The sequence below is a fragment of the Rhopilema esculentum genome, chromosome 16 (assembly GCF_057945365.1).
Source record: "Rhopilema esculentum isolate cy_ngs chromosome 16, ASM5794536v1, whole genome shotgun sequence".
NCBI classification, from domain to species: Eukaryota; Metazoa; Cnidaria; class Scyphozoa; order Rhizostomeae; family Rhizostomatidae; genus Rhopilema; species Rhopilema esculentum.
The window spans coordinates 5,505,608-5,529,696 of NC_142830.1; the positions used below are offsets into that span (position 1 = coordinate 5,505,608).

General features: G+C 34.7%; 3 protein-coding genes across 3 annotated transcripts; 1 reads left to right on the top strand and 2 right to left on the bottom strand.

The window, feature by feature from the left end:
- Positions 1 to 7,796: 7,796 nt before the first annotated feature.
- On the bottom strand, positions 7,797 to 11,465 carry LOC135682423 (protein canopy 4). The gene is made up of 6 exons (XM_065197306.2): positions 10,495 to 11,465; positions 9,857 to 9,953; positions 9,265 to 9,359; positions 8,619 to 8,746; positions 8,351 to 8,468; positions 7,797 to 8,087 (listed from the first exon to the last, which is right to left on the bottom strand). The coding sequence occupies exons 1-6, from the start codon at positions 10,742 to 10,744 to the stop codon at positions 7,996 to 7,998; spliced, it is 780 nt and encodes a 259-aa protein (XP_065053378.2). The 5' UTR covers positions 10,745 to 11,465; the 3' UTR covers positions 7,797 to 7,995.
- A 208-nt stretch (positions 11,466 to 11,673) lies between these two features.
- On the top strand, positions 11,674 to 15,907 carry LOC135682424 (protein canopy 4). Its single transcript, XM_065197308.2, has 6 exons — positions 11,674 to 11,980; positions 12,770 to 12,902; positions 13,595 to 13,689; positions 14,145 to 14,269; positions 15,016 to 15,133; positions 15,654 to 15,907. Exons 1-6 carry the CDS (start codon positions 11,812 to 11,814, stop codon positions 15,740 to 15,742), a joined length of 729 nt encoding a protein of 242 aa, XP_065053380.2. The 5' UTR covers positions 11,674 to 11,811; the 3' UTR covers positions 15,743 to 15,907.
- An 814-nt stretch (positions 15,908 to 16,721) lies between these two features.
- LOC135682414 (protein AATF) lies at positions 16,722 to 23,791 on the bottom strand. Its single transcript, XM_065197296.2, has 12 exons — positions 23,266 to 23,791; positions 22,644 to 22,802; positions 21,709 to 21,846; positions 21,037 to 21,281; positions 20,710 to 20,832; positions 20,107 to 20,151; positions 19,487 to 19,591; positions 19,089 to 19,157; positions 18,447 to 18,514; positions 18,004 to 18,084; positions 17,526 to 17,597; positions 16,722 to 17,042 (listed from the first exon to the last, which is right to left on the bottom strand). Exons 1-12 carry the CDS (start codon positions 23,732 to 23,734, stop codon positions 16,991 to 16,993), a joined length of 1,626 nt encoding a protein of 541 aa, XP_065053368.2. The 5' UTR covers positions 23,735 to 23,791; the 3' UTR covers positions 16,722 to 16,990.
- Between the last annotated feature and the right edge of the window lie 298 nt (positions 23,792 to 24,089).

The following is a 24,089-nucleotide window of genomic DNA, read 5'->3' on the forward strand; positions in this document are numbered from 1 at the left end:
TCCCTAACAGATAAACCTACGCTAGTCCCTCTAACTGGAACAAAATCTTCAACATAAACAAAGATTTATCGATGTTTACATCACACAAACACTCACCTGGACATGTAATATTTGAACATTGCCATCTACCTTGACTGCAATAACTGAAGAGAGGAATTATGTATTATAAAAACACAGCTGTTAACAATATTTATTGTTGACATTTTACAGTATTTAAAGTGAACATTTTTTTGGCGGTACAGAACTTGAAAATGGCTTTGGGAAAATCAAACATTTCGCAACATACAGCTTTTTCGTCCGATATTCCTCAGAGAACAAAACACCAGAATAAGGGTCCGAAAGAACAAAATGGATTGCTTTTTCAAAGCCATTTTTAAGTATTTAAGGTATGAGACCTGTACAAGAATATGTACAAGGCCTTCGAATTGTAAGACAGAATGATCACGATATAAAGATAAATATTCAATATATAATTTTTTGTATGGCTGCATAAGCTTGAACCTCAGAGTTTGAACCGTACTGTACTACACACTAATGCGTATACAACTCTGCCTATAAGACATCCAGCACCAAGTGAACGGTAATTTTCATTGCAATGCTTAAGTTCTAATTAATTAATGCTTAAAGAAAGCTAAGAAGATAGAACTGTTTTATTCTAGATAATAATATTTTTATTTTATAACCATGTTTAATCAATTTCTTTTATCAAATTAACACATTTTTCCACAATGAAGTTAACGTTGAACGGAATATCAAAAAAATTTAGAACGTTATCACGCATAAAAGAACATTGAGTCCCTGTTTACTGTCTAGAGAAAACAAGCATAATTTGAAAACCAAACCAGAGATTTCGATTTTAGCAAAACCAAAGAAGAACGGAACTGTCCTAAACTAACGCCTTCTATAGCTTTTACATGCACGTAACTAAAGAGTTCCGTTCTTTTTTTTAACGTAAACGCGGTCTATGTTTACAGTTGACTGCGTTAATTGCATGTTTATAAAGTATGCGTTACTTACCGTCTAATGAAAGATCAACTCACCAATGGTATTTAGGCAACAAGAAGGAATTATTCACCTTCTGGGGAGAGTGACCCTATAGCTGGCTCCCTAAGTCCGATTTCTAGTCCTGGGGTCTGAAGCATCATGTAAAATATTATTGATAAAATCAAATATCGGAGAGCTCGAAAAGAAAGTAAGGAAAATATGGAGAGTTGCAAATATGAAAGAAACTTATCTCGATATTTCGAAAGGTATTTCAAGCCCTAGGTTTACATGTCAAAATACAGCTTAAAGGGTCTTTTTAAAAATCTTACTTGGGGGGGGATATTGCCCCTGCAACCCCAGTTAATTTCTACTGTTTTAAACAATATTCTATTGTCCTCCTCTTTACATAAACAAAGGCTTGCCCCCAGCTTATTTCCCTTCGAAAAACTATAACAAATTACCATGAATTGCAGTCTTTTCTGTAACTTTGCCCAGCTTGATAAACTTTGCCTGCATGAACACATGGACATTCGCTCTCCTCAATGCACATCCCCATGTTTTCAACTTTGTTTTCCGGACAGAAACAGCCGTCGACGCATGTTTCTTGGCAAATAATGTTTCTGTTGATGGTCTGACATGTTTTTGGACAAGAAGAGGCGCATTCCTGATATTCTCGCCCTTCACTACAGTTTCTATCTAAAAATGAATCACTTAAACGTAAGAAGAAAGTAAGCTATAACGGGGCCTGTCTGGTAGGCAATTTCAACATTTATTTTATCACGACGACTTAGTTTCATATCTGATCTCTCCCTATGCTAAGTATTGATTTTTAAGAATTGCAGGCAAATACAATATCCCCATCTGTCATAAGTCTCCCCGCCTCCAAGCGAAATTCTAGCTGAAACTTCTTCATTTATACCTCTACTTCTCTTCTGATATTTCAACAACAGAATTTTGTATCTATGATCAGATCTCTCACTGTGCTCGCAAACCCTTCCCTCCCTCCCAATTAAGGATTTTGTTTGAACAACAAAAGAAGTGTGAAAACAGTAGCCAGAAATGCTAAAGTCACGAAAAGTGTAGTTTTTAAAAAATATTGAGCTAAATTTCAATAACAAAGGCAAATTACACGAGTTTGAAAAGCAAGGATTGGTGTCCACATCAATTCAACGCTAGGTAACAGAAAGCGAATTAATCTCGTCTGCTGTCAGCCTATTCATGTTAAAATTATGCAGGTAGTAAACTTACAGCAAAGATTTGGTGACCGCCAATTCAATACTACATTTATTGAGGCACACGATCTGGAATATTGTGTGAATGCATCACAAGCGCAATTCAAACTTTGCGCATCAGTGCAAGAAGCAACGTCTTCTCTACATTGAGCTAAAAATTGAGCCGTGTCTATTCTCCCATGGCATGGACGAAATACATCTGAGTTTAGCTTGTTGCAGATAATGTCAATTTCTGTCTTCTTTGATTGTGAAAGCTGTTCGTATACAGAATTGAGTTCAGAGTCGTAAACATTGCGACAGTGTTCTGTAACTCCTTCCATTTTCCAGCTGTTAATGAATTTTGCCGTACTTGAGGTAAGGGCTCCTTCTTTCGTGACGTAATCATCATAGGGTGAATTGTCGAAGTCGCCGCAGAGTCCACATGTTTTATTCCTCATACTTTTGGGAAACTGTATATAAATGCCAGCAAAACCATCCCATTTCACAATTACATTCGACCAGCCATGGAATAGAACGTATTTTCCAATCTGTTGAATGATCACTCCACCAACAACATGTGGTAGCGATACATTTATTCCGTTGATGCTCACCCTCATGCGATCCTCAACATGTAGCTTTATGTCACTCTGACCCAGGTACAAGTTCAACGACCTTTGACATGGCAAAAGGCTTGCAGAACAATTTGCATCGTTTCTTATGTGTATCGAGAATGTGCTGTCGACGCAGTCTCCTGCCATTTGATACGCACAGTTGCTGGGGATTCGATACCGTCTTCCATCAAATGTTTGCACATTTGAATTGCCAGTCACTCGACATATAGCTGGTGTGGCCGTTAGGTTCAAGACTGCAACAAGAAAACAAAAGTAAAAGTGGTCACAACAGTAGATGACGAACAGATGATACGTCGAAAAGAAGATATGTCGCAAAGAGGCTAAGTAGAAACGAGGGGGTGATTATCGTCAGCGGTCAAGTGTAACAGAATTATTGTTACATTTAAAATGGGACTCACTCGAATTGCGTGGATCATTATTTCAGTTAAAATACGTTCATAAAACGTTTACAAACCAGGTTGCTTTGAAACCCCTCAATGGCAGCTTTTAGAACGACAAGAGAGTCACACTCAAAAAAGATTATGCCAAAATTTGGAAGAGTTGATGCTGTTAAATTTTCATTCTTCTTTTCCATCATACCCATTTGGAATACCTTGCCTGATAACATAGTTAATCAGTGTAACTCAGAATCCTTTCCCAGTCTATGTAGAAACCATTTCAGCGAACGATAGTTGCGTAGACATTTGTATCGACCCGCAATGGGTCGTTAAATGTAATTTTGATGATGATGATGATGATGATGATGATGATGATGATGATGATGATGATGATGATGATGATGATGATGATGATGATGATGATGATGATGATGATGATGATGATGATGATGATGATGATGATGATGATGATGATGATGATGATTGATGATGATTGATGATGATGATGATGATGATGATGATGATGATGATGATGATGATGATGATGATGATGATGATGATGATGATGATGATGATGATGGTGATGATGATGATGATGATGAGGGTACAGGGTACTCTGATAAGAGAGTGCGTCGATAAGAGGGTACCTCAAAAGGAAGATAGGTTGAAAAGAGGGTAATTTAAACCTAGCTTGACTTTTCTTTGCTTGATTTTGAGATGACTGTGAATTACATCAGAGTATTCCAAGTCAGAAATAAAGGCTCGAAAAGTTGGTTTAGCCTTGACATGCTTGCAGAAGCATCGCCTTTTTTCTAAATAACAAAGTACTCGAGGCGACTTTTCGTATAATACCTGTTTCACAGTAATTTCCTGTAAATCCTTGCGAACAGTTGCATTTTCCCATGCTACAAAGTCCACCATTAAGACATTCTGGGTCGCAACTATCTCCTTCTGGCTCAGTACATTGATTGCAACCAGATGGGCCAATACAACACTTCTTTGTGCCTTCACAAGCAGAATCGTTAACACAGGAGCCATTACAGAAACTTTCGTGTAATATTGTGACGTTATTTTTAGGACAGGTTCCTTGTTTCTCGTATGCTTCGAAAGAAAACATGATGAAAAAATAGGATTAAAATAAAATCGCGAAAATCATTATAAAAATTCTGAAAGTCATTTAGACTCAATGTGAGTCTACATAAACACTAGATTGAATTCAACTTTATTCATAGAACCTTTACTACAAAACCCCTGACAAAAAGAGCGACATTACAAGATCATTAAACATGGAGTAGAAAACTCATGGAGCTACTTTGCTCAAACTGAAATAATAAGAACTGAAAAGCAATTAGAAAATCTTCAGACAAACTATAGGAAAAATTAAACAGTTCACTGCCAAACTATCAAAAATATTTGATGCATTCCATTATTGTTGTTAAAACTTGAAGGTCTACTTAGAAAAACACCTTAAGCTATATCCCAACGTCTTTTAATACATTACAGATAACTTACCTATTTCCTTTTTATATTCTCTTTCAGCGTTGCTAGGTTTTCCAATGACGTCAGAAACTCTTTGATCTTCATATTCTTGTGTAGGTGTCTCAATAAAGCTGGATTCTTTAATGAAAAATCAAACTTGTCATAGATTGATAAAAACCAAAAACCGAAGGGCAATAAATGTGACAAGAATCATGAAAAGCGATTAAGGTATGTGGTACCACCTTGTTTGCATCCTGGCCCGGATCTACCAGGACAGCAGATAAGAACAAAGAAGTATTTTGTTTCCATTATCTTCTTTCCCTTTGGTACGATCGTGTACCTAGAGTTTAAAATAACGAATTATAAATTCTCTATTGAATAACAAAAACTTTAGAAAAGAAGAAAAATTTTTGTTTGTGAAACAGAATCTAGTGACTGTGAACGCTAGAGGAAACATTATAGTTTATTAATAGATGGCTGATGAAATGGAAATTCTTAGCGAAATTTGATCAATGGCGTTCTTTCCAAACGGTCTGACAAATCTTTCGTCCTTCATGTTGCAATAGTGTCTCTAAAACAAATGTTGTATCTCCAGAGCAAAAAAACAGTTTTCTGTTTAAAAGAAGATAAGCTTTCAACTACTGCCCAATTCAAAGTATGCCATAGTAAGAACGCTTAGTAACAGTATTAAACGCCTACAATATAGTATCAGTTCAAGGCTCCTTCATGTTTAAAATTTCCAAGGCTTACAAATTAATTGACAATGTCGTTAAGATGCCAATCGTAATGAACGCAAAATATCAGCTTCTAAAAAGTAACTTTGTGGTATAATTCCTATATTTCAATGCCTATGGAGTTGCCTCCTTTAATGATCTTGCAGAAAATCAAATAACAGAAGCTACTGTTAGCAAATAAAAAGAACATTTGGAGGATTTTATATTTCATCTCCCTATTGGCTTGCATAGAATATTGAATTGTATCGTTCAAGACATTTTCATCGTGTATCTTTTACTTCTCTGCATTAAATGTATTTTTCTGCAGGTCCTTTGCTTTTAGCAGATTTTTTCTATATTCTGTTTAAAGACAACTAGTTATGATATGTTAATAACCCATATATTTATAACACAATCAATAATCATAAAGAAAATTGTATATCTTTTTACGTGATATTGAACAGGTCAGCGTGATATACAATTATATAGCTTACTTACTTTTCAAATGAACATAACGTCAATAAATTATTGCTTGCAGTTTTATTTTCCATGCATGGCTTCTGATATGTCTCTTTGACAATCTCCCTGTACTTTACCATTCTCTCTCTGCGATATGGCTTTTTTGCAATACACCAAAATGATTTTCCATTGTCTTCAACATCTTCAAATCTCAAGTCATGTGTTAGTCTAAATGAAGCATTAGACAGCGGCTTAATAACAAAAATGATGTGCAAAGTCTATGCTCGTCATGACACTAAATTTGCGTTTATCTATAAGTTTCATTGCTGTCACATTAAGGGCTTTGAAATGTGCTGTGGACAAACTCAAATTCAGTATATCAAAAGTTATCTTACTATAAATGCCGTTTACATCAATATTGGTGCACGTAAGAAAGGTATGTGCTATGTAACACTTATGCCAGTTTAGTGGACAGGCGGTAAATGAAGATTTGTTGTCTCATATACATCAAAGGCACAGACCCTACTATTTAAGTCCATGTAAAAATACATACTTGATGCCAGGGGAAGCACCCTGTTCGTCTGCATACAAAAGAGGTATCATTAACAGGCTCAGGTAGAAGAAACATCGTTGAAAGAATCTGCAGGTCTTTACAGCTGGATTACAGCACATTCTGCATAGGAGAATAGTCCAGGTCAGCCAAATTGAAATGATGAAATTTAAATTAAAAAGATGAATGAAAATTTGCAATCTAGTAGATGAATTTCAAAGCGCACAGTAAAAATACCAAATGAAAAAGTAGCAAACTTTAATCAATACTACTCACTCAGCTGTCAGAACCATAGCTAGATTCACGTTTCCATTCTCACAACCATATCTTCTTCCTCATTATCCAGAATCCGAATCAAGCATTTTGCATAGATACTTGTTCATGTCCGATCCACGTATCAAAACAAATAGCCAACATTTGAAACGATGCGTGAGAATATTCAAGAGCACCTGATACTGCAGGAAAATTATAGAAAAAGTAAACATTGGACTTGTTTGTTTCAGATATGCTGTTGTATGTATTTTAATAAATATTTTGAGTCATCGAAATACGGAAGGATTGAGTGTGAAAAACGAGGAATTATTAAGTTATTTTGAAATGTGAAAGACTTGATGCAACCAAATAAGAAATATTTACGTTACAAAGGTTTGCATTACGAAAATAAAAACATTTCTCTATGCATTTAAAGAAAAGGTCTTGGGAGTCGCATGGTGGTTATTGGGTTTTATAATACGCTAGTATCTCACTTCTTCTGAAAAGTTCTTTTGTTGTTCATGCCATCAGTGGTTTCTCTAACGATACCATCAAAACCCAATCCACTCAAAACGCGAAAATAAAGAAAACAATCTTTTGGTGGTACAAAACTTGAAAATGGCTTGGATGGCGACATGTTTCGGATTATTGGTAAAGCCCGATCGTCGTTTCATCTAGCGGTTTTGGAATCTATCTACATAAGCACGAAAAATCCAATATTGTCAAGATAAAATGAGTTCGTTTTTACCTTAGGACTCCATTGCTAACATTCTCAATAGGCAAGCGGCATTGATTGGTCAATCTCAACAGTCATGTGCTTGCATTTCTGATTGGCCAATTTCGATCCACAACTGGGTATATATATTTCCTAGCGTAGAGTTTTCGATCTATGTTCTGACGTTTTAAACTCTGAAGGGTGTCAGACAAAAAACTTTAGTTTACTCAAATGTTTGCTTTTTTCAAAGATAAAAACCATGTTCTCGAATTTTAAACGCTACACTTAGGAAAAAAGCTTTCTAAATTAGCAGATTTGATTTCTACTGAATGACTTTTGGAATTCACGCTATCCTTTGCAATTTGAGATAATATTATCTGAGGACATTATGTATTTTATGTGGGAAATAAGAAAGTGACTGGGGTTAAGTACAAATTCTGCTTTTTCACGATGTTAACTCAATTTGACTAAAAACACATTTAAATAAATCAGAACAGCTTTCAACAACAACTGAATTGTACACAAAATATTAAATTGACTATTAAAGCTTGCAAGACGAATTCATTGTTCTGTTTGTTCTTTCATTCACATTCATGCCAAATTAGTAAGCTTCATAAACTACTTTATTTGCTGCTTTCTTTTTCCTGGGCTTTTGCTTTTTTCTCTATCCTTTCCAAAATTTCAGCTCTGACTTCAAGACCCTCATCCAAACAACCTGCAGTATAAATTTAATTACAACTTAAAAGATATTATTGTTTTGAAACTGGAAAAGACAGATATGAAATTTATCAATTACTCCTTGTTACACTTCAGAATCCTTAGATGTGAATAAAACCATGATGTTACTCATTGATCGTCATAAAAAAAAATAAATTGCTTTATAAATCAAGCTATGAGCATTGACAATAGCAAGAAATATACAGAAGTTGAATAACGACTAGCTGCTTTAAAATAAACCTGGCATAAACAAAATCTTACTAGGATCTCCTTTCTTTAAAACTCTCTTTCTGCAAAGCCATTCTATAGGGTCTTCGGTCTGTGCTTTGAAAAACCAGCTTATAACACGATCTTCTTCTTCCACTAGCAGATCTTCACACTGGAAATGAAAACAAACAGCATTGTCACAAGTATGTATTTTTGGCATATTATACAGGGTATACAGGATATATTCAAACACAGTTTTTTTTGCTATTTACAAAACGTTCGTAAATTTACTTGATGCCTCACCCGGGTGCTTATTTATTACCTTGAGCTGCAAGCGCTGGATTTCTCCGGTAGGGTCATCAAGCTCTGATTCCGGTACACTGTACATCCAGTTCTTGATGCGAGAATCCTTTTGCGCGTCATTGAACATCTCCCGTAACGGGGTGCTACCTTTAAGAATAATTTATTAAGCACATTAGATACGAAATATATGAATATATGATTAAGGTCGAAACATGTTAAATTATTTCTGTCTACTGATTATGACAAAATGTTATTGTCACACCTGGATTTATAACTGAAATGTCTCACTGAGTTTGTAAATGGAGTAGTCGTTTAATTCAATTGGATTGAGAATGTTGAAATAGAAATACAAAAATGTCTCTCTTTGTCGCCGTATTTGTTTTCCTTGTTTATTATCAAACTGCATTTTCCAAGATCTATATGCATAAGATTTTCGACCAATCTTTTATGAAGAAATTATAGATATCTAGACTCTAGAGTGAACAAATTTCTTCCAGGAATACGTAGCCAGCAATGAAATAAAGGATAAACAAAAGCTTTACTGACTTGGTTCTGACATAAAGATAACATCACACTCGCATTACTATTGACGTCATAACACTTTGAAAGTATTACAAAAGCAGCCAACTAGCCAAAAAAGATAAAAACTTGTACGACTGTATCACCTCCACGTATATATCTAAATTGCCTGGTCCGGGTCACTCGGTAGTTTTTCATCCCAGAACAAACTTCTTGCATAACTCTATAGATGACATTGCCACTATAATGGAAACAATTATGAGTCAGATACAGGACTTCCGTATTTTTAAATTACGTTTTAAATTGGCGTTTTCTTGAAATTTGTTGTAGGTATAATGCCAAAGATAAGGTCAGTATACAAGCTAGACACCTCTGTCTGTGTGGCGAAACCCCATAGTGTCGTTTTAAAACACGAATAAAGAATGAAAGAACCATTTCTTATTGGCCTACTTTGTATTTACTTTGTACAAACAAACCCTGCTTATAACGAGCCCCATCCCCTATATTTTTAGCACCCGGTCACTCAAAAGGATATTTTTCAAGGACTGTAACTGCAGTACTCTTGCACGAAACACCGCCAAAAACAAATTGGACTAGGAACCACTCTAAATTCTGTTCTTTCACTTCTAATCAACAAACTGCTGTAATAGACTCAAATAGTTGCATATGAATCTCCTTAGATGATACCAAGTTTTACAAGCAAAAATGTTTAAAATCTTGAAAACCAATGCCACTCACTTTTTGACAAATATTGGATGCTTTCCTTCTCGCTCTTCTTCTATTTCGCCATTTTGTTCAAGAAACTTGAGAAGTTCTTGGACAAGAAGGCGGCAAACTGCGAAGAGGGAATACGTACTTCATCAAAATGGAGTGCCTTACTAAAACACGTGTTAGGAAGGCAACAACAATGTTCTTGTCAAGTCATAACAGTGTTAGGATGGCAAAATTTTGGTAAATTGACAACTGCCTAGAACAATGAATATGCAAGTGCTGGGATTATAAGGAGAATACCTAATTCAATTTCTGACGTTGGGTAAACATCTCGGTTTGGAATTTTGAAAAGACATTCCAAGCTTCAACGAAGTTTAGGATGAAGCAACCACACGAGGAGATTAAAAGATGACATGCAATTCTACGCCTATTTTATGTTCTATCTACAGCCCTGCAAAATGTCTTTCGAATGCTCTGTTGCCTAAGTGCTGCTATGAAAGAATCACCCGTTCTTCCCTATACACTATTGGTTGTAGAATCAATACATCACAAATATTTAACAGGAATCAACTAGACACCCTCCAGGCTTTAGGCATTAAACAGAGGTGAGATGCAACTGTGACTCCTCAACTATCGTTGAACAAGCATAAAAGTGGCCTACATACCATGGCATTTCTTAGGATAGCCTTTCCTTTCTAGTTTATTTTCTGCAGCTTCAAGCTCATACTCAATCGAACGTTCTTCAAGCTTCAAAAGAGCTTCATATGGAAGTCCTGTATTTGACGAGCTACCATGTTGTAGTTTGCTTATTTTTATCCCGTCTGCAATGATAAACTCCTCACTACAATTCGAAATTTCAATTTGTGTGAGGAACGCAAGAACTGCAAGAATGATGTCTTTTCTAGTGTAGTGCATGATTCGAAATTCGTCGTTTCGCTAGTATTACAACAATAAAAGTCTAAATAGGTTAACATAATCGAGCAATGTTTGAAGTACACGTGCAGTGGAACATTTAAACAGCTTTAGATTCACATAACGTCTATGATTACTCAGCTATGTGTATTGCTCTTGGAGAATTTTCGCTTATCGTCAATGCAGAAAGTACAGGGGTCTATTTCTTTAGAACAATTTGACATGAATTATCAACATGTTATCTAGGCTTTTACGGTCTAACGGCAAAAAGTGAAGAAAAACTCAAATGGATAGTTTAAAATGAAAGAGATATAGTACAAAAATTTCAAACCACTGAAATAATGAAACAATACACAATGAATTAAACCAATGAAATAATACACAAGGGATACGCAAAACCAAAATCGATATTTGCTAATGATAGTTGCCAAACAAATATTTGCAGTGGCATGGCAATAAAGTTATCTGTCAAGTATTCATTCGATATGCAAAGGAATATTGATTTTCCTATGATCCGCTGATGTTCAATCAAGTTTTAAATTTTTTTTCCTATATTGAAATAAGTTATATTGTACGGTACAGTAGGGTTGTTGCAGTAGAATTTCATATGGCCTAAACAGTGATTGCAAATTTCTTGATCACGACCCTTATGATCACGACGACTATTTAAATCGTAAGGTGGTATTAAAATCTTAATTTTATATAAAAAACACTGTGCTGTCCTGATAAATCGATCAATCACTTCAATATGCGCAACGACTGATTACACAAAGGAACAATGAGATTTGTGCAGGTGTACAAGGCACAGGTTGCTCGACTCAATAAATATCTACCCGCTGTATATCTGATTGTAAGCAACTGGAGCTGGTGAAAGATCAAAACTGGTAGCTAATTGATCCGCAGTATTTCAACGCTAAGATATCGAGTCATCCAATGAGATCACGACAAATAGTAGACTAGACATTTGTTTATAACAAGACACTTTCAACTACTAGGTTGCCGCGAGGACAGTGAAATAGAAATCCATACTTGAAAAAACAGCGGTAATAAGTTTCTGAAAACCTTTCAACATGAACCACATATTGACAAATTTCCTTGTTGCGTTGCAACTGATATCACTGGGGTTGGCCGCTACAAATAAGTTGAACAGCAGCAATGGAAACAAAGACAACAAACCAATGCATCCAAAGTTGGCAGAATTCAACAGAAACGCACATTTAAGGCCGACAAAATGTCATAGTAAGTATCTCAACGTGGAAAAAACTTTCAGCGATTTCAGGGAATGTGCATAATTTATTCCTTTTCCATTTGCATACAATAGCACATGGTGTAGGTGCATCCTGTGATCAAAATATGAAACCGGGATATCGAGTCTCTTTGAAAGCATGTCAAGTTCACTGTCCTATTTTCAGATAATCTAGACGGAATTTCGCAGGGAACAAAATATCAGATAACAACAAAATCATCATTAATTCTAGAGTATAATGTGTAAAATTGATTGGTGATTCCATTAAACGTGAACTTCAGAGTAGAAGCTGAAATCAGTCCTGTTACTCATAACGTGTTTATATCTTTTGCAACTTAGAACCTTCTTGTTTGGCAAACCAACGTTTGTACAGCTTTGCCAGCACTATTAAAACAATCTCTATCATTAGGATTTCTAGTATGCTAAAAATTATGGAAACAAATTAGCCTGTATAGCAAATGATATTGACTGATAACTCACTAGCCTGATTGGTCACTTATATAAATTAACTGAAGTTGATGTAAAAATATTTAAATAATTGCTTGTCGCTCCTGAAAATTAGTTGAGACATGCTAAGATCACCCTAACATTTATTTTTGCTAATTTGAAAAGTTGGTATGGTATATTTTACAGCCCAACTCCATTACAAATAATAAAATGATTAAAACATAAAGGATCAAGCCATACAATCTGCAGTCTAACTTCCTTAACTATACCACTGGTTACGTATATAGTAATAATGTCATCACACACTTGAAACAATTAAACTACTTTCATACCAGTTTGTCGAGTGTTGGTCACAGAACTTCAAGTTGAACTGCGCAAAACTGAAAAAATCAAGGACACGCTCCACTTATCACACAAACTTGATGACGATAACGCATCCAACCAAAAGAGCATCAACTACCAAACATCGTAAGTTCTATTTAGAATGAACTCATTCAAAGTTATCAAGACTTTTTTTGAAATTAATGTTCATCAACTGAATTATGGTTGAAATTTCTGATATTTTGCTAATTATACATATAGAAAGGATATACTTTTTCGCAAAGCTTTTTCCTAAAGCGAAAACTGTATAGGTATGCTGTTAGCAAATTTAGTGTTGATCGCAGATAAACTTGTCAAATAGAAACAAAGCAAAAACACATTCAGCCTTTAGTCCTAAATTTTGCTGATATTGTCTAAAAAGAACTAGATTCTCGCAAAAATGGTTTGACATGCTCAGGTAGCGTTTTAGGATGGTGTTGTCCATCTTTAATGAGGAAGATAAGGAGGCAAAAAGGAAGTTTTTTAAGCACGAACGACGACAGAAAATCAATATCTAAAGGTTGCTGAGAGTTGCTTTGCAAAAAAAAGACAGTTGCCTCAGCTAAAAATAAAATAAACTGTATCTGCATTGAGCTTTTACTCAGCGATTCTACTATTAGTTGCAGAATCTTTGCTGTTCTCTTTGCTTGTAGCATAAGAAAGACATTTCGAGCCGTTTACAATCTAGGTCGAATGCCTTAGCTGAGGTACTTGAGTGACAATATAAATATGTGGTGTTAAAAGCGTAAGTTTATTATTTCGTGTTAATTTATGACAATATATGCTGCTTTGTCGTAAAGGGAACTCCGATTGATGGATAGTTTGGAGAATGTTTGTCAAAACACGCAGCGATACAGGGCAATTGCAGGTCCAGAGTTCCCATACATAAAAGGAGGTAAGACATTTAATAGCAATTTTGCAGCTCTTCTCATTAATTTCAGTAAGAGCTTAAATTAACGAAATTAGAATAATTGAGATAATATGGCACACGTTTCAGTTCTGATGTTTTGGCACACGTTTCAGTTCATCAAGAGTAGAGTTATGGGTGCGATGATTCAATGCAAAAAAGTAAGCATCAACCATCGTAGACTGCATCAAGAGATGAGAAATTGAAACAGCTTTTGAATTTAAAGAAAAATTAATATAAATTGAAGTCTTTACATAAAACAACACCAAAGAGACCAACGATCAAACAAGATAGTAAAGCAAGTTTTTCTATGGCCTTAACAAGTTTGATATGCTGCTAAAAAATTGTTAGAGGAAAAATATTTCGTTTCATCATCAAATTTTGCTGGATCAAAAACAAATTATTAGGTTATATAGAATTATTTTTATTCTTTTTGTTTTTAGTTAAAAGCATGTTTCAAACTGAGCTGGAAAATATGATGGGAAACAAGGCTTTAAAGATGCAACTGGATGCACCGCAGGCCATTATTGATGACCCAACACTGGAAATCAGAAGGCTAGGGTCCCTCGTGAGTATGCTTGTATTTATTTTGGTTTAGTTTACGATCATAGTAACAAAAAGTAAGGAATATTTACAAACTCCATAAAATATCAACAAATGGTATACTGAAATAACAGATCGAAGATCATGTTATATGATAATAGTAATAGATAACATTGTTACCAATGGTACACCATCTTAACAAAAGGTAACCCATAGTAACAAATGGTAAACCTTAGTACCAATTGGTAAACCATAGTAAATAATGGTATAACGTAGTATTGCTTAAAACGCCAGTACGTTGATAAGCGAAAACACAACGTGTACAATACAATCCCCAGCTCTCATGGGAAATGAAAAACATATCTAATAATGTTCTTGAAAAAAGGAATTAACCAGGAAACATTGTGGCAGTGCAGAACTTAAAAATGACTCTGAAAAAGCAGACATTTTAAACATACTTTAGCTTTTCATCTGACACTCTTCAAAGTATAAAACATTAGAATAATAATCGTGAAATCAAAGCAAAGAAATACATAGACAAAATTGTCAGTCGCAAAACGGAAGGATGTTTCCAAATGTTTGAAATAATAGGTGTTAGAATCTCTGTGGTACGTGTGATTATCATTTGTTTTTCTAGACTTAAAGCATAAGCACTTTCGTTCTGTACTTAAAAAGAAATAATTTGACAGTCAGGATGCTGGAGAAACAAATTTTGATAGAATAGCAAAAATCATTACAAACTCTAACTGAAAAGCTGTGTCCTTTTAACAGTGCAATCAAATGATAGAGAATCATGAAGAAGACATTGAAGATTGGTATATGAACAACCACGAGGAAGATCCCTTGTATCACATCTGCGCAGAGAAAGTACTGAAAGGTAGCGACACAGGTAATGATACAGGACTTTCTACTAAAAATCACAATTCTAAATATATTAGATAGCTTTCTATGGGCAGCTTTCTTGTCTTGGCTCTCTCGGCAACGTCGGCCCTTTATGCACCTGTTTTCACCAGTACACTGTCTTACGCCTGTATAGCTATTAACTGCATGACCAGTATATAGTGAAAAACCACATCCCGCTTTATAAATGGCTTGAATAACTTATTCTATCCTTTATATTTTTAATTTTTAAAGTCTTAAATGTTTATGACTATAACATGACAATAAAGGTAAAAAAATAACTTTACAGTACCGCTTATACGGCCTAATTAAATAGCTTAACAACTGTATAGTCATAATTCCAAGACCGCAACCCAAAACAAGTATTTGACGCAACATGGACAGTGATGTAGAAATGTCATGTTTCACTTTAGCAGTGGGTGCTTAACTGCGTCTCTCAGATATCCATTTTGAGCCATATTTTCTTGCAAGCTCTTTTAAATAATCCGGTCGTTTTGTTTTTTAAACAGATTGTCTAACAGCGTCGACAGTCGTTCCAGACTATGCTACCAAACCACTGCCTGACGATACTCCTTCAATCCTTCACACCGAGCTGTGATAGGACAGCTGCCAAAAAATACACATATTTGTAAGATCCGGGAAGACATTCCAGAAAAAAACAAAGAAATGTTAAGACTTTTATTTTCATAATTTCTAATCGAGTAGATTTTTAGGTGTTGCAAATGTTGAGTTCTATAGACAAATTTTTAAAGCATTGCTTATATGATTGTCTTCACTGTCTTTTATGAAATTAAACTCGAACTAGCTTACCTGGTAATTCTGAGAATCTTCACAGGTGTGAAGGAATATCACAGATTCCCAAATGACATTCCCATGAAAATGCTATGTTCAATTACGAGGTTCAAGTGCCACCATTAGCAAATCAACGTACTCTTTAGTCGACGAAAACAACTCCGCTGGCTCTTCTGTCGTGAAAGAACCAAAACATTCGAAAAACCTTTCCCTTTACAATGATTTTACACCTGTTCAGGATACTTCAACTTTCAATAAAAACGACAGGTCTTAAACTTCCTCTTTTCGCTTCCTTTTTTCGAACGGATCGACATTGACATTCAACGGAAACCTTGCATACATAGTACACGAACAGGCCTAGACATTCGAACTCATAATCATGTTACTATACAATAAAAAAGACGATATATAGAGCAATTCATGGAAATTAAAAATCAGCTTTCTATGCAAAACATTAGTAAAAAAAATAAAAAAGGTTATCTGATTCAAATGACGAAAACATAATATTCCTTAAAGAAATCGTAAGTTTTGTGCTTGGCATCCACTGTTGCTTTGTGTATTTGCATGTAATCTCGAAACGTATGGTCGTTTTAAGACACAACGATGTCAAACAATTGCAATGGCTAAACAGTTACTATCTTCAAGTAACAGCAATTGATGTAGCCATACAATGACTAAATGAGATGATGAATCGACCAAAATTGGACTAATCCAAAATTAGAAAAAAACAGGTATATTTGCCGCTATAGACTCAGAAATACAACTTGGCAAGGCAAGCGAAAATCTACTGACGAGTGAGATATATTTAAATAGAATAAGCTGCTGCATAGAAATTACAGAAAAATTTAATGCGTTGATGTGTTTTGGATTCCAATTAGACACTAACTTCATTTGGAAGATACCATAATGCAGACACTGATTGTCAAATTGAAATACATATAGTGACAGCTTCCAATATCGTGTTCAAAGTAAACTGAAAAATTAGTTCGGCAACTTTATTACAGACCATTTTTAAGGCTGATAAATTAAAAAGTCTTCTTCAATTCATCTAGCCTTACTGACCATTGCTCGCACTCGCGCCGAACAGAGACTTGAACAAGTCGTTTCTAAAACAGAAGCAAGAACACAAGTCAAACCTAGAAAATTTTCCCTTATCAAAGGCAATGTGTCCACACAGATTGTAACTGCATGTACGATCGATAAACAGCTGGTTAACTGCTAAAAAGAATTCCGCTGTTCTGTGAATTGATTAGTTTAGATGCGGCAAATTGTGCGTTGAATGGCTTAGGCCGAGCTTAACATTGTTCGAAAGTTCAACAGAAAAAAAATTGCCTTTAATAAATCTAAAGATTGGACTCAAGATTGAAAGGAAAGCAAAACGATATTATTGCAAGCGACATTAAATGGAGTTACAGACAGTCCTGTTCTACACACCAAAGGGTTAATCAATTTTTAGTTTTCCAAATGATATAAATAACATTGATTGACTCTCAAAGTCGCAATAATGAACAGTTAATCAAATAAAAACAGAGTTTTATTTTCATGATATTATAAAAGGCAATAAAAACTAGTAAGCATGAAATAATTACCTTGACTGGTCATTCATGGATCCTACGGAAACTGGTGCCATGAAGTTCAATAACTTCGAATGCACGTCGTACCTAAAAAAACATGCAAAGAGAGGTATATGGCAGATTACTTTTTGGAGAGCTATTTTGTACATTTCTATTTAAAACATAATGGAACATACTCTAAGAGACGTTCAACTATCTTTAAATTGAACTATCTTTCTATTCAAAATTTGTAAACACAATCTTAGCAGAGCATACAAGTCACCAAAGTGAACATAAATACTAGATGACATAATTGACATGATTATGATTATTACGGTTGACGATGATGATTCATGATGATGAATCGAAGAGCGCCCCTTTTTATGGAAAAGGCTGAGACTAGTAAACAAAACTAATTCCACTATTTAGTCTTGTGAGAAAGTGTCAAAAAGCTTCGAAATTTGTCTGCCCTTGGACTACTTCTAATTAAATATTTATCATAAGTCTGGCATACCTTATTCTACGACCTTTGCTTGCTTTTGAGTCGATTTTCTTTTTCACTTTGCTCCTAAGTTTCTGTATTTCAAGCCATTGTCTGTTGAAATAAATACATTAAGGTAAAGAAGCAAACTCATGGCCCAACATATAAATTTTAATTTAGAAGTTAACATTCAAAATTAAAATAAACCTAGTATCCAATACAGTGAAAATCTCAACTCATTAAAAATGAAAATATGAAGATAAAATATCGTAAACGAAATGTTATCAGTAGATTAAAATTTTAGATAATCCAAGAAACTGAAAAATGAAAATAACCAGCAAAAATTATTTGAAAAAAATTATTTTTGCTTTACAAATTCATTCATCTCAACAATACATTTCTACACATTTCGTTTCGTAAAATTGTAGATAACAGCACATCGCCAATCAAAGAAAAAATCGCGAACATATACAAACCTGCCCATTGAAACTGGATCGTCAGTTGCCAGAATATTTGATTTTCTTTCAATAAATTCTTTCAAAAGCTAAAACAGACCGGAAAATGAATGATTTCCATATAAGATCGATTTTACATAATTGAAGGGACTTCAGGCGCATTCAATCAAAAAGATATTTCTATCTAAAAAATCAAACCTGCTAAAAATTCACACTCTCGCAGGCAAAGACCGAAATTAAAGGAAAGAGTCAGGTTCTTTAAACCATAACCATTTTTCAGTCTTTACAAGAGCCACATGACCCTTATTTCAAGCAATAGGTATTAGAGATTTTTAGTACAATTTTTGATACAAAGATATAAATTTTGTATTTAAACATAATTTAATTCGAAAACATTTATAAAATTTAGAGCACTTGTATTCTATGCGATAAGTTTGTGCCCCGCCTTGGCTGAGGATATTTCCGTCATTCCGCTGCCCAACTAATTCTGAATGGGAATCAAGCTTAGTTTGGGGGGTTAAAGCAACAGGGAAGCGAAACGTTTCTCCATCTCTCATGTTGTGCTGCCGAATCTTTGACAGTAGCTTTAACCTGAAGCAATTAACTGCTCTCTCTTGATCTGTACTTAATCCCTCTATAGAATCTTATACAGCTTTAACATACCTGATGATAAAAGTCATCGTCGTCAAAGATTTCAGGGTCATAGTTTTTTAAGTGCAAGTCAACATCTTCCTAAGAGGAAAAGATACATAGTCAAAATACAAACACTTCAAAACACAAATTTTACCATTACTTAACACCTACAGCTTACAGGTGTTTTCCAGCCTTCAGTTTCAATTTCAATTCAATTCAAATTTATTTACAGAATATGAGCATACACTTAATATTATGTATAAAGGTTGTGTTCAACGAAATGAAAGATGAAATTATTTAACACCCATTCATACTCTAGATGAAGATGTCTTTGATGCCACTGAGTGTGTTCCAGTGTTTATTATTTTTATTATTATCAGGATCGCGTAAAACAGCTCTTGTCGAGAGGCAAATAAGCAGGAACGTACCATTGCTTCTTCAGTGGGATTGTCTTGATATTTTTTACCAAGAGTGCGATATATGCTTCGTTTCAACTGCGTTCGCTTGATCAGACGCTCCTTTTCAGACATTATCTGTCAAAGAAAAACAAATTTTAGCTGCGAGGATAGCTAAGAGGCAAGGGACGCTGACTACAGACCTAATGTTCTGTGGCTCGAGCCTGTGTCGTGACCAAACCCTCACTCGGAGTGAGGAGAGATGCCAGCTCTCAGTATTTCCAGGCATACGAATCACAAGATGTGGTTACGTCGAGAGGAAGAGCCAGGACACTGCATGATAAGAACAGCTTCTCGGTGTCCTAAAAACTACCTCCGAAAACTAGGCAGCAAACACAAATATACTACGAAAAACGGAAAAATATATTTTGACTCTAAGTAAGAGATCATTAAGCATTTCTCTGCAAACATTAACTATATGAAACTCCAGTGAAAGAAAGATCAAATAAGCGACAGTTAAGTATCAGTAAAAAAAAGATGATTTTAACTCTACATTTCAGGTAAGATTGCAGGATCTAAAAGTTTCCCATTTGAAAAAGAATTTTGTAAGAAAACCAAGCTGTTTCCAATGCAATTGATAAAGTTACACTAACCTGTTTAACTTGCTTGATGATCGAACGGTCAAATGAAGAGAAGTTCTAAAATAGAATCAATGCTGCAATGATAAGGAAAACTCTCGCTACTCAGGGAAAAAGGTAGGGCTACAACATAGTGAAAATTTTGTTTTGAAAAAGCAAAGTGCATGATGGGGCAGCACAAGGCAAGATGTATGCCTTTTTACTCTGTGTACAAAAGCATCACCATGGGGTGCAGAGATGGAGTGCAGCTGTGGTTTGCAGATGAGGAAAGAAAAAAGAGTATATGCTTTTTAAAAACAGACGACATTTCCCCGGAATAATTTAGTAAAAAAAGCCATAAATTAATGCTACTGATTCTTTGAGCTCTTTACAGTGATATGATTTACATAACAGCTGTAAAATCATACCATTTGACATAAGAGCGACATCAAAAATCTGAATATTTAATTCAAAAAATTTCTCATTAAAATACTAGCACCACATTCGAAATATTCACTTAATCAACAGGGATTATAAGCCATTAAACGTTCTAGAAGTTTCCCACAAAGTTAAGAAGGATATAAAAAATTTATAATAAGAAATAATTAAATATTTTAGAAAGATGTAAAGTTTGTTTACCCTATTCTTTTGCTTTCCATAGCTTGTTTTTGTTTTCTCATCCCATTTGGCAATAGTTTCATCAACAAAAGGCTGGAAGCTTTTGTGTCTGTTTGAAACTTCTTTTTCATACTCTGCTATTGTCTATGACAAAAAATAAATGAATAGCTTCTTAAAACCTGTATATACCAGCAAGGAATGTCTTAAAAAATAATGGCAAAGGAAGCAAAATTACTGGAAGTAACAGAAAAACATGATAAAAAATTAGCTATTACAAAAACTTAAAAAATACATCAAGACAAATATTGCACTCATCAGTGAGTAGTAAGTAGAGGCACGAATTTGTACCTGTTTCAGTTTTGTTGTTTTTTTCATTGAAACAGTTGTAGTTTCTCCACCACTAGATTTATAAATGCTCTGTTTTTGGACAAGTTTCTCATCATTGTCAATATCAGTGTCACTGTCAATTTCTTCATCACTTGCTTCAGCACCAGTTTTAATCCCATCTTGTGAAGCTATTGTCTTGTCACTGCTAAAGAGCTTTGACTGGAGTGACAGCAGCTCATCAATGGCAACTACTAGTTGCCTTCTTACTGAAAAACAATAACTCGTGCATAATTCTTTTTGATCACCTGAGCTTTAACAAAGCATAGATTTATTTTATCACCATTTGGTATATAAACCTGTTAATCATTCTCTCTTGGTAACAGCAAGCTTTATATTGTGTAGCCTGACCTTACAAGCTGTATAGCAACAATTAATGTATGCTGCATTTGGACAGATAACTTCCAAACAGGAGAGCCCAGGAAAAGAAACCTACACCTTATAACATGATTTGTCAATGCAATTTTTCTGCTGTATTTAAAAGCCCTCAAAAAGACAAAAACAAACTTTGAATAACTCTTCTCCATATTAATTAGATGCACAATGACATTAACTACATACAAAAACTAAAACATTGCAGCTTATCAGATGAATGTATGTATACATAGCAAAGCAACCAAATATGAATGAAGTTACCATCTTTTTTCATTTTCAGAACATCTGGGCCCCCAGCAATCTCAAAATCTTTCATTTCTTGACCTTGTGGGTACTTATTTGCAAACTGAACACATCTCTGCAATTTGATACGAATTTCCAAGAACTTTTCCCATATTCCTGGATAGAAATGAATTGGAACATTAAAGCACAAGCAATTTTGCTATTAGCAGAGTAGTGCCACCACAATGAGCTTTTCTGAGCTTCCTACTCTGGTCAAAAATATATTTCAAATAATAATTCTTGAAGAAATAGACAAACACATACTTTGTATGGGTAAGTCATAACGTTCTTATACTCCCTAATGAAACACTCATCAATAGGGAATCTGTATCCCAGTTTTGACTATAAATGTTTATACATCTGCACAGTTATGGAGGGATAACTGAAGAGCATCTGGCCTAAAGGTTTACATGAGAACATGATGCTTCTTTTCAATAAGAAAAATATATAGGAAGACAATATGACAGACAATACTTAAAGAGAATACTTATGAGCTATTTACATTTCGCTGTGGAGAAAAATTATTTACATTTCTATCCTACTTTGGAGAAACCTCTGAGAAAAATATACTGACCAATTGAAGTGAAGATTTTTTACTATATTCACTTATAGGGGTGAGTCCATTGGCTTAAAACAACAATTTATTGAGGATCTTCTGATCTCTTGAAGCATTATTATGTCATAAAGAAGAAAGAAGGTCTTTAGAAAACCTATTTTAAGGGGACCAAGCAGCCCATATTGATGTATAGCTTTTGGAAATGAAAGTGAATTAGTGTAAATTTCTGCATTATAAATTCAAAATCATTATCAAAATGTGACATTTTCAACAGAATTTGGTAAAGTTAATTTTCAGTTCATTAATGTTATGTTGAAACTCTAGGGAAATGGTATATAATGAATACATTTACAATTACCAAGTTGGTTTGATACTGCCTTTCCTTTCAAGGCATCATTCTCTGCTAATTTAAGAAGCTGATTTTCAGCTGATTGTTCTCCTTCCATTGATTCATCCTCATATTGATCCAAAGACTCCTTCACCAGACCTCTATTTTCTGCATCATCATTTTCTGCATCTGCATAAAAGGATATGTATAAATTACATTTAATCCATCATGATATAGTCCAACCTCTATATAGAAGCTGAGTTTCTTTAACACTTAACTGCAAAACTGATCAATGACCTAAGCTATTCCCTGCAGACTTAAAGCCAAAATCAGACAAATGGTAACTTATCTTTAAACATCACCATCTCAGTTCAGTTAGCACAGATCTTTCTTGATAAATAGCACTGACAAGTGGACAGCATATTATCAAATATCGCACTGATTCACACATACCAGTCTAAAAAAATCCACTAGTAGATATGAAGGGTAGGTTTACTTAGTCAGTTGATAATGACCTCTTTTAGTTTAAATCTAAGTCACATTTCTGTTTCAGATGTCGACCATAGAAATGTAGTAGTTAATTATTGCTGTGAATGAAATGTTTTGAGTTTTGAGTTTTTTAAGAAAATAAAAGTTAAGGTTAAACATCCACCTTTTTGAAAGCCATGACTCTTAACACCCCCATTACTACCATCACCAACATCACAATCACTGACATAATCATCGCTATCATTTTCAAAATCATCGGCATCATTCAAATCATCATCTTCGTCATCGTCATTTTCCTCGGGGCCATAGTCATCTTCATTTTCGCTTTTGGATTCACCTTCACAAACTGTTTCACGTAAAGGAAATCCTTCATCGTTTTCTAATTCACTTCTTGAAACTTTAACTCCTTTGTATCTATGATCGCTAATTAACGATTCATTTGCCCGTTTTCGAAGGCTACCAAACAGGTTGACACTTGCTTCAACCGGCGCTTCCTCTTCTTGATCATTGCCTGTTTCTTTCAAATTCGTGATCACCCGAGCTGCAGTAAGTGAGCCAGCATCATCCTCTGGATCGAAGGAGCCGGGTTTTGGATTTTCAAGTTCACGAAGTTGTTCCCGAATTGACGCCATCAAATTAATGTTTCCCTTCACAAAACCTTAGGCCTAACACGTGAAGATCCAAATGAGTTAAATGAGTTGAATTGATAGCAGTTTGTGGTTGCTGCTCGCCAGGTTGGAGCGACCTGCGAGCAGATCCGTAAAAAGATGTGAGCTGCGAGCTAAAATATATATCTTTGTTAGGTGCGTTATTTTGAAACTAAAAAAAAAAATTCATGCAGTTTCTCTAAAAACCGACAATAGGTTTTTGGTACCGCAAAATTTGAAGGCTTTTTCAAATCTTCTATTATTAGACATATTAAATATTATCTAAAATCTCTAATAATAAATATCTAAAAACATATTAAATATTATAATTAGAGACTAT